The sequence below is a fragment of the Nanorana parkeri genome, unplaced genomic scaffold (assembly GCF_000935625.1).
Source record: "Nanorana parkeri isolate BGI_ZX_2015 unplaced genomic scaffold, ASM93562v1 scaffold1095, whole genome shotgun sequence".
NCBI lineage: Eukaryota > Metazoa > Chordata > Amphibia > Anura > Dicroglossidae > Nanorana > Nanorana parkeri.
Window position 1 is genome coordinate 91,446 of NW_017307363.1, and position 11,969 is coordinate 103,414.

Here is an 11,969-nt window from a genome sequence, read left to right on the forward strand (position 1 = left end):
AGAAAACAAGGTATTGCATTTCTTATCTGGGAACTCTAAGCTAAACCTTTTTGGTATTTGATCATGAATCAGTCTTCAGTTATCCTGTATGTATGTACACTGAATATGTACTCAATCATTGTATCATCACATAAGAGAATGACTCTTTTAAAAAGCAGGAATATATACAGTAATATGAGGCGCATTATGAACTAAACACAAGGATGTCACACTGGGTTTATTTTATCTCTCCTCAAACATCAAATCAGAGGTTCCTATGTTTTTTACTCCCCCTGCATGTGATTTGGTGTTTTTAAGGCTTTTTGGATAAAATGTAAATATTACACTTCAATATATAATGTACTAAATTACACATATAATAAGTTTTGGATATAGTGTGGGAGGGTTAGACCATCTGTCAAGTTTTTATTGCTGTTTGTCCCAATTTCCATTTGTTCTGGTGACCACTGTCACCAAGTAATAAAGTGAGGGGAAATCCAAACTTTTAGGCAAGGAAAAAGGGGAAATCTTCCAATGGAGAAACCTGTTCTGGGGACAGCTGTATAAGAGGAGAATTTCCTTCACTTTAGGAGATTTCCTCTAGCTTCTTGTTGCATCCCTGGGACAGGAAGTGAAGGTGAATTCCTCTAATGGAACACAGATAGCATTAAAAAAAACCCTGGCAGGGTAAAACCATTCCTTTATCTATCCAAAACTAAAAAAAAAGTTTGGCTATACATACATTTTAAGCCCCCACCTACACTCCCCAGCAGCATGTCCTCACCACTTCTTCACTCCCCTAGTACTCCATTTAGCCACCAGCAGCAAAATTAGTGAGTATATGACTGAGTTCTCCTTCCCATGTCACAGTCCTGGTGCCTTGTGATTGGTTCAGCATTGTCCTTGCTGCAGGGGCGGGGAAGGAGTTCATAGCCCTGTGAAAGCTCCAACAATAAGTTTGGAGCTTGCACTGTGCTTTCTATGGCTTGTTGCAGTGACCAAACAGAGCTACTGGGGAGGGAGGATTATAGGACCCTTTTACATTGCTATGCATGTATAATGCATTGTAAAAAACAATGGTGACTTGCAGAGGTAGGTGAACCACAACAATTGTTTTGTCTATATCAGTAGTCTCTTAATTAATTGGACTGCTGTAAGGTAAAATATGGCTGGTTGCTATGAGTTTGCATTGCTTCTAAATGGCTTATTTAGCATGACATGTTTGTGCAGTAACCCCTTTTAGTCAGCTAGATTCATGTTTAAGTAATCCCGACCTTAGTAAACTAAAATCGTATTGGAACCTCCGTAAAGGAAGGAGAAGGAAGGAACCGTCTGAACTTGCATCCTGCATGTGTGTTCCAAGTCACTGGGGTGATTTACTATAGGAACAGAACATGTTCACTTTGCAATGTGAATGTTAACTTAGGTTAGTGAATAAAGTCATATTTACTTGGAATACCCAATCATATGCAAAAAAAAATGTCCTACTTGTTTAGTACGTCAACACCAGTGACTTTCAAAGTAGTAAAGGAAGGATCATAAAGACCACCACGGAGCATGCAACTTTCAAAAATGAGTCAGCAATCACAGCACTCATTTTTCAGCCCACACAGGTTCATTTTAAAGAAATATTACAATATAGCAGGCTACCAATAATCCCGGAACTCAAAGAAATGATTACAAAAAGGGATCTCTCTGCACATTTGTGCATCTGCTGTCAAGTAATAAATGGAAAGCATTAGTATTCAGGACAGGTTCCCTTTAAGTAAATACATCTTTGGCTAGTCACTGAAGCTGTTCTATGAAAGGAAGTGATCGGAGTGCGTTCAGTACTGTGCCGCTGTTTACTATTCACCACTGTTTCATCAGGAGGCTCATTTATAACAGCCCATGGGTACTGTATACGAGTGACATGAAGTGCACGCTTGCCCCGGAAACTTTGTTTCTTTCAGCAGTTATAATTATACCACTCTATTGTGTTTGGCACACTGTCTAGCAATGGCAGCAGAAGCTTTTTAAAAATGGCTAAGAACACAGGGAGTGAGCGGAGAGAGAGATCGAGGACAGTCTAACAGCAAAAGGTTGATAACAGTGGCCTGGTCCAGAATAGGCCATGGGAGCCGTCTTATCTCCCTTTGGCAGGAGGTGTTCCGAGTTTCCTGTGCGAAATCAGGAGCGTACGCTGCTTTCCTCTTCTTGTTTGGCTTCCTCCCCTATACAAGACTGTTCCCAGCACTGCTGTTATCCTTGCATCTTCAAACATGGCACAATTTACTTCCTTAAAAGCTTTATGTATTCTTAAGGGTCCAGCTATACCCCCCATCTCCTGCAAAACTGCATTAACCCCTTCAAGCATTAAGGAGCTGCAAATTGCGGCTTCATACACTATGGAAATGATATGGCACATTCAAATGCAGCATGCAAATAATGGGAAGTATACGGTTTGAAGTGACAACTTGGAGAGGGTTTTTGCACACAAATTGTTCAACTCAAAAAACGCCTGTCTATGAAATATGAAATAGACAATGCTATATTTAATTTGTTTTGAGTCACTGACCCAAAACAGGTATGCAGACCAGGGGTTCTGATCTCATTGGCTTCATATTTGTTCATTAGTGAGTCACTAATGGCAGTCTGTATATTTCTCTGTTGACAGGTGTCAGAAACCCAGGGAGATATGATAAAGAAAATCAGCTTTTTGTAGTGATATAGCTAGAGACTACATTTATCCCATAGGGCTCCTGTCCTGAATAACCTGAAATTCCTGAATAACATCACTTTAAAGGCCTCGCAACTCTGATTTTACTGAATGTATCGGAAGGCTTCAGATGGCCCCCAGTTATCCTTGCCTGAGCCAGGAAGCTAACTGTTTTAAGGAGGAAAGTCTCTACTTTGAAGTTAAAGGTCAATGTGTGGTTGCTGTGGCCAAATCAAAAAAAGACCTAATTTAAACAGACTAGACAAAGGACAAATATTTGTCTATGCTGGCTCTTATTTCATCCTCCAATTCTGGAATAATAGAAACCTATTATTTATGTATTTATTATTTATATTTTTAGCTTAATTTGTAGCCTGATGATATAGTACTGTACCACTATTTTCTCATGAAACTTTGGAGCTACAACATATTTCTGTGTAAAGTGGGGGATTCAGATTACCCGTAACATATAAATAAGACCGCTTTCTTGCTGCAGGTAGTGGTGCATAGTGTGAGATAGACCGTGAAATGCAACCAGTTAAATAAAGTAAGCCTAGTGGGATATTGCGGGTAGGAGATATAACAGAAGGGGCAAAAATATATTCTTGGCCACAAATAGTTAACAATGGAATTCCTGGTGGAAGTGTTGAATTGCTCTAAGATCTTTGAAAACATAATTGCAGGGGTTCTCAATTTCCTGCTACTGTGCGCTGCCAGATTTATGACTGTCTTCCTCCTCTTCACCTCCTTTTTGGTTTATAATATTAAAATAGAAATGATGACTTCTGTTAAAGTCTATTCCTCCTTATTCATAGCAAACAGAAAGAAAAACACAAAAGTATGGTCAAGGACAGGCTGTCGGAAAGTCAAGAATAAATAATCCCAAATCCCAAGGCATGCTACTTCCCCCTGCTTCTTCAAAGTGCTCTTAACCCAGAAAGAACTTTCCGCAGGGATAGAATCCAGGCACTTAGACTGCTCTGTGCGATAAGGCAGGGTGCAGAGCAATGGGGATTTACAGTAACCAATAGCAACTGGTCTCATCGTTCAAATATTGATTTTAAAGAGAATGTAAAATAATTTTATACATTATTTTTTCTTTATTGGATTGGAGAATTAAAGGCTTAAATGGGTTTATATACATGATACTGCGTGTGCATAGCTTTAAAAGACCTTTAAGCGATCAGATGTCTCCATGTATAAAATTAATAGAAAAAGCCACGCTGTGTGAATGAAACTGCAAAAGTGTCAGATATAGCAGATACTGACCTTGAAATAATGTGATACAATCTGTAAAAAGTGCAAAACAAATAAGAAACGCATGTATGTAACATGCACCTCAGTGTAAATGCATTGCTACAAAATATCCATAATGGAAAATCAAATACAATAGATGTTAACTGTGAAACAATGTGATGCAATGTGCAAAGAATAACAACTAGAAAAAACATGTAACGTATAACATGCACTTCAGTGAAAATAATAAATGGTTAAAAAATGTCCATGATCCTGGATCTTCAATAGTCCATTAGGAAAATAGAAGATAAAACATTGGATGTAAAATAATGTCAGTCTCCTGTGACCATCAACAGAGAAATCTTCTGGAATGCACCTCACCTTTAGCAGAGACCCACCATGGTCTGTATGCGCTGTTCCTCTAATTCAAACCAGGTAGAGGAAGCACCTGATGTCAAACACCTCCCAGTGATTTCCTCCTCACAGGAACAGACTCTCTTGCAGTCTCAGGAGTTGGAAGCAGACAATTCATACAAATGGCCCATGTATCAAAATAAAAAATGGAGACTCGTAGTGCAGATGGTTTTAAAAGGATACTACACTTTATTAAAAAGGATACTACTCACATATAGATAAAAGTAAGGTTTTTAGTAAGCAGCCACAGACACTGTGTGCAATCGCTCAACTCCTCTACTCCACACTACGTACGTTAAGTCAAAGGGCGTGACTTCATCAGGGGTGTGGAGACAGGAGCTAGACCGAGCGCATATATTAAGACCAGTTGTCATGGTAGCCACCATATACAAATGGCGGCCATGACATTTAAAAAATTAAAACAACATACTAAATATATTGCAACTGAGAGTAAAATACAAAAAAGTGATACAATGGGGTCTATTCACAAAGCTGCCGAGGGCAGCCGAGTGAATGACCGATCTGAAGTGAAGTGAGCTGAACACTCTTCGGCTATTCACTTCAGGCTGGTACGGCTAATTTCAGCCGTACATCGGCTGAAATCAGCCGTACATCGGCTTGCTAGGGCCGGAGTCGGCTGTAAGATCACGGCTGGCTCCGCCCAGCTCGGCCAGCTTCGGCTTTCAGCACGGTTCAGCCGAGCGGATGCATATGCGTTCGACTCGGCTGACCCATTCGGCCATGATCGGGAGCTGTACGGGCTATTGTGAATAGCCCGTACAGCACCCCTTCGGTTCTACTGAACCAAAGGGTTCCTGGGGCCGAAGCTAGCTGAAGGATCAGCCGAAGCTACGGCCAGATCCTTTGGCAGCTTCGTGAATAGACCCCAATGTGATAATGTTATACACATGCGTTTTTTCTAGGTGTTATTCTTTGCACATTGCATCACATTGTTTCACAGTTAACATCTATTGTATTTGATTTTCCATTATGGATATTTTGTAGCAATGCATTTACACTGAGGTGCATGTTACATACATGCGTTTCTTATTTGTTTTGCACTTTTTACACATTGTATCACATTATTTCAAGGTCAGTATCTACTATATCTGCCACTTTTGCAGTTTCATTCACACAGCGCGGCTTTTACTATTAATTTTATACTATATATCTGACCACACAGATTTCAGCTGCTGCTTAGCTTGATTGGAGTAGTGGAGCGAGGTTTCACATTATTCTCTCAGATGTCTCCATGTACTGAAAGAACCATATGTTCAGTTTACCTCTTGACTGGGCTTTCACATTTTTTCCATTTCAATGTACTTACTGCTGCAGGATGATGTGGTAAGTTTTATGATTTATGACTTCATAGACATGTCATGAGCACACCAGCAGTGCTTTAAGGCTTGAGGGACACAGCAATGGCAGTTTGAGCCAGTTCCCTTGCCACCATAGCTGCATCATTCAGTAGAGTGCACCAGGTGCATGGATGCCAGAGCATAGGAAAGGCATTACAAAATGCATTCCTTATCAGTGTTACTGTTATTGTTATTAAAGGGATGTTAATGGGGTTGATTTACTAAAGGAAATTCACTTAGCAAAGTGTATGTTCATTCAGCTTAGTCAATAAGGTAAAGTTATGTTTACTGCAATTATACAACCATGTGCACATACAAATACTGTTCATTTTTAATTTCTCTTGCCAATGGTTAGGGATTACTCCTAAGCACAGCGTAACTGTATTAAGTAAACTAAGAACATTTTCTATACCTTTATTACATCAACTCCAATGAGTCCTTCTAGAAATCCGTTTTTTCTTTAGTTTTTATGAATGAGACAAATCATTTGCAAAATAACCAGGGAGCTAACATAAATCATGAAATCCTAGCATGGGATCTGATATAAATATATTGCCCAAAGATCTTTAGTTGTGTCTGGCACTCTCTGACATGTTCTGAAATAGAAATGTGTTTAGGTGCTGACTAATGATTTGAAGTGTCAGTGCTGGAAGGGACAGCACGTTCCATTCATACGTAAATCCAGACTCTGTTCTGCCCTTCCTGGTCACAGTGTGTTTCCACCTGACTCCCTATGGGATCATTAGTGGAATTTCCATGTAGGTTCCACCAAGTCCTTTGTGAGGTTTTAAGTATTTATGAGCCTTGGAGACAGAGGGTGCTTTCCCCTTTATTATTTATTGCTCTTGGTAAAGGACTAGGTCACCAAAGCCGATATATATTATTGCTTCTGTGCTTCCACCAGCTCTGCTCTAGAAAGTATTATTTCTTCAGACTTAGGAAGTTTTGCAAGTATGCTTTGCATGTGCCTAGTGCAATATTTCCATTGTTATCATACCATAATTATTCAGTTGTATTATGAGCAGCAGATTTTTTTCATTCTTTGTGGTACTTCATTTCCACCAGTCAGAATATTTTCGTTCCTTCTACATTTGTCTTCTTCTAGTGCTGATTTAAATCTAATTGTTATGTGACAAAAGGCAGGTTTTATTTCACTCATTGGTAAATGTGGCCAAGGAGAATCATACAGCAAACACTAGTATGCAAACTCAGCTATAAATACTGAACAAGATGAGGTGAAAATATTAAGGATTCTTTTTATAAATGTTTAAAATGACAGATTTATTAGAATTTACACACTGGGCAACGTATAACTCTAAACTTGTTTCAGCGTAATGAAAATATTCTTTCCCCTTGCACAGGTGTGATTTCCAACCTGACAATGCTGTCCTTCTAAACGTGAGGAAATATAACAGCAGTACGGACAATAAGGTTTACAATATCATAGAACGGACACGTACAATTGAAGGAAGAAACAAGGTAACATTTTACATTTCAGTGATTTGTGTGTACAAGTGCAAAGAGTGGTTTGGTGTGATAACCATGCCCTTTTTCCACTGAGAAGGGAGATCCAGCTTATGCCTGTAGCTTTTAGACAAAAAGCGTATCGACTTCTAATTTGTAAGATATATGTTGTTAAATCAATCTATTGTAAGCAGTATAACACACCAAAATCAATGCTGCTGGACACAACATTCAGGGCTTGTTCACAGCTCCGGACCAGTTCCGGACCAGAACGTATTCCTATGGTATTTCTGATCTCTGTTCACACCAGTGCAGAGTGTTCTGGTGCAGGGGCAAAAATGCTGCATGCACTATTTTTTCTGGTCTGGAACGCTCCAAAACGAATGTAAACACATCAAAAACGCATGCAAAGGCACCGAAACGCACTGGACCTCACCTGAAAGCCCATTTTAAGCTAATGAAAACTGCACCGGAACATATCAAAAACGCACTGCACCGCATTTGCAGATACGCATCCAGACCTGGTCCGGACATGGTGTGAACAAGCCCTCAATAACAATCAGGGAGGCTGTAGTGCTGACAACTCTTGGCAGAGGAATAAATGAAGTTGTTCTGGTTCAGCTGCTGACCCACCAAAGGAAATAGGTAAGCACAGAAGTAGTTCTGCTGCAATAAGATTGTAGTAGGATATAGCATATAGAATGTGGCACATGTAACTTTCACTTATCAGGATGCTGAAGACGGCAATGGATATGCCCCGTTCATTTCTTGTGTGCATGTTGCCACAGCTGTATTGTGCAAGTAAACATATGCTTAAACTGGAATTAAAATAAACCCCGCAGGATTCAATAAAAAGAAATGAATCGCTGATCCACCACTGAATCCTGGGTTCAGCTTCTGTGTAAAGAGTTCACTAAATGCCGGTTAGCTTATCTGCTAACCTCTGGCTGCTAGTTTTAGTAGGTTTGTAGTGAGATTTAATGATGTCACTACTGTGCTGCTCACTGTTCTCCTTGCTGAAGGGAAAAGGAGAGGAAGCAAAACCCTGTCTCTACCTATATGGTTACCTCCACACAGCTCAAGGCATGGTAGGTCACTAATTTAGAAATATCAGCTACAGGGAGACCACTAGCAATACTGCTGGCTAGTCATTTGACCTCTGTTTGTGTTTTATGTAGACAGCTTTAACTGTAACATCCTCTGGTGTAAAGTGTTATCGCCGTGATCTTGGATTCAGCTACTTTATATATGCTTATGTGCTTTGAATATATGACCTTTTTAGTGTTTACCGTGTAATTATCGAAAAAAGCCTCGCACTGGCGTAAGCTGGAGTGCAGGAAGTGTGTCGTATTATGTCAATCGGCCTATGTCAGTAATAGTGTTCTAGCGAGATTTCTGCCAAGCACTTTGCAAACGCACATTGAGAAATGGAGTGCTATCATTGACTCAAGTGTTGATACACACAAATAAAATATCAACTTCCACTTTTCTTTAATGACTCACTTCCCACACCCAAAACATTTTTATTCTCACGTCTAAGATTAGGATTAATCTTCTTACTCTTCTCACGCCAGCTAATTATAGCATGTGGTGATACGTGACAAGAAGTGTATTGTCTGTAATTCATAGAATAGACATATGTGTTTCCCTTTTCTCTTCTCCATTTGTGGAATCTATGGGGTCCTGATGGTTACAGTGAATGGACATAAACTGAACAAAGATCTGCCATATTTTGTAGCTATGTGAATGACGTTTTGATGAACTATCTCTACCAACATCTGCTAAGCCTTCCCTTTCTCGCACACAAGGACAGTCAAATATTCAGAAATGTTTTGAATCACCTATATTGAAGAAAATAGGTCACCAGCACTCCATAAGTTAAAATGAATGAGTCACATCTCTTGCCTTGAAGAAGGGACCCTGTGTGGCCCCGAAACGTCGGCTCATGTTGGATTTCTGTGACATCATTGTCCATTAAAAGGACTCATTCATTTTAACTTATGGAGTGCTGGTGACCTATTTTCTTCAATCTTGTGTTTTGCACGGTGCCATCCGTGAAGTTACTTCGAGCACCATTTATTTGATTGTTGGCCGGGACTGCTGAAAGGTGTGCGGAGGGCACCTCCATCAATTGCATTTGAATCACCTATACTCAACAATTCCCATGTATGGGTGCTATACGTCTTTTACCCAAATTTACATAGCAGATCACTGGGACCCTCTAATAGTCTAATGGGACTAAATAGGCCAAGTATAATAAATAGCCAGATTTATGTTGCTTAATTTCAGACTTAGACATGTTTTATTTCCTGCAGCTTTTATGCAGGATACCGCTGTGAAGAACAATCTGAATGCAGCATTATGTGTTGTAATGTGCCCCGTTATTAAATTGCCACAAGTCTCTGTCTACAATAGACAGTGAACCTTTTGAATGTTGCAAAGTTTCATGCTTGATACCTCCATGCTATAAGGAAGTAATACCAAAAGCTGTAATGTTATATATTTAACTGCGAGTGCTGCAATGGGGTAATTGTGTTTACATGAGTAATAGTGTAGTTCTTGTAGGGAAAGACTACACTGCATCTAGTTCTGACTGCATATATTTCACAGTTTCTGAAATCATGGCCATCATCTGAGTCTTCCATTTTTACAGTGCAGAAGGTGGCAGCTTACAGATTTGCTTCAATGGGGAAAATAGAAGTAATAGTTAAGGATGTTTGACACAATTGTATCACTCATTTAAAACAAGCAAATGGTGTCTTAAAAATGTGACAATCCCCAAACATTCACTGTAGGTGAATAAATCAATGTAATTAAAAACACACGCACCAGGAAGATATGCCTGAAGTGAATAATTTGTGAATGTCACGTTCACTGCTTTATAAGTATACCCCATATGTCTAAGATATTTTCAGATCGGATCAGTTCAGTGCTCCAGCCTTATTATTCTCTATTGTATCTTTTTCTATTTTCCAGACTGCAAGCACTCTTATTATAGACGATGCTGCAACATCTGGTGTTTACAGCTGCATCACATCCAATAATATAGGAACTGAGAGAAGAGATATAAGCTTTTTTGTTACAGGTAAGCTTCCATTTGGATTGCAGTTGCCATGGTGCTGCACACCAACTATTTGAGGGCTTGAAAGTTTGGTGGAGAGCGGGAATAAGCAGACTTGCAACCTTGACAGTTGGCATGCCTTGAGAGTAACTGTTTTCAGTGACCAATAAATTGGTGGGTCTAGTTCCACTTTAAAATATGCAAATGTAAAGGTTTGCCTTTCCATCAAATTTACAAAGTTGACACTAAATCCATATTATGTATTATGTTTGGCATAATGCCTTACTGTATTTCTTAAGCAAATAATTGTTTTGAATTTGTTTTATACCTAGAGACCCTGCCAGTAATTTCACTTTCTGTTAACTGACACTTTTAAGTCAAGTCAACTACCTTGCATTTAGCAGCAGCATTGTCAAACTGCTGTGCATGCTCCTTCTGTTGGCCATTGGCCTACCTATCAGGTTTGTGCGTGCCTCCTGCAGACCTGATAGGCACATCAATGGCCAACCAATCAAGCTCACATGGAAGGCTGAAATATTTGCTGCTAATTGCTAAGCAGTGGTGCTTAACGGGATTTCTAGGTAAAAAGCTGTTCAATAGATTCACGAAAAATTACTTGTTTAGAAAAACTGTATACAGTGAAACATGATGCCAAATGTAATAGAAATTGATTCAGGGTTTGCATATACTTTAACTCACCAGCCTCTCTCAAAAACGTAAATATGCGCTGTGTGGAGGACTGGTCCTCTAAGAAAACCACCTATGGTCATAGATCCCTACTGTCTTTCATTTAGAGCAACTATCCCTCTATCCCGCTTTTTTCCTTAGTTGCCCCTCTTTTTGGTCTGATATAGACCTCTTTAGCTTAATATGCTATTTAACTATCAAAAGTTTTACACAGCACTGAATCTTTCATTCAACCTCTAAATTCTGGAATTTGTTATTCTGAAAAGGTAGTAATGGCAAAGGCATGTGTGGATATCACCAATCATTTTTTGCTTATTCTTTATAATCCACCTAACTAAAAGGAATGGCAGAAGTGTGTTCTTTGCCTATATACTTTAGCTGAAAAGTATCTCAGAAAGTTGAGAGGTATGCCTATTGTAGATGAAACATTTTCAGTTACTGCCAAACTTACATACTGATCTTTTGTACTTTAAGTTAGGGTCACGTCTCTCACATTGTCATGTTTTTCTAGCAAACACTAATAGTTGAAGGTCTCTCCTTTGAGTCAAAATTGCTGCTTTCCGCTGGATATTGATGTTTTGACTGCCGTGCTTTACCCCTGTGTGTGCTTCAGGACGTAGCCTTGTAGGTGGCCATGCAACTGCCTGTTTATAGTTGCTGTCTAACTGTAGTAGAAGTTGACATTCACAATGGGATAGGTATTCCAAACATGCCTGAATTGTTCACCGTCAGAAACATTTCAGATGGAATGACAGTTCAGTCCATGAGATTGAATAACCTGTAAGCTGTCCATTCTTGTGCATTTGCTGGCACACAGCATGACTGAGGGTGTGTTTGCAATTACCTAGGGTGAAACAGGAACAGCACAAGCTTATCTCCTTGGCTTCTCAATGTCACTAAACAGCATTTTATTTTGAGATTCCTGGTGGTGCTTGGCAAAGATAAACAGCATCTTCCATCAGGAAACCTTGGAGCTATTTCCACAGGAAGTCTCAAATCACTTAAGTAAATACAACCATTTTACATTATTGCAGCCGTGCAGCTAAGCATCACATTGATCTCTGGGTTCAGC

General features: G+C 39.5%; 1 protein-coding gene across 1 annotated transcript in view; it reads left to right on the forward strand.

The window, feature by feature from the left end:
- Positions 1 to 11,969, forward strand: part of FLT1 (fms related tyrosine kinase 1) — a 68,669-nt gene that overhangs the window by 53,920 nt on the left and 2,780 nt on the right. Inside the window, exons 11-12 of the mRNA XM_018567800.1 lie at positions 7,047 to 7,164; positions 10,126 to 10,234. Coding sequence (XP_018423302.1) covers positions 7,047 to 7,164; positions 10,126 to 10,234 — 227 coding nt within the window. The remainder of the gene's footprint in view (positions 1 to 7,046; positions 7,165 to 10,125; positions 10,235 to 11,969) is intronic.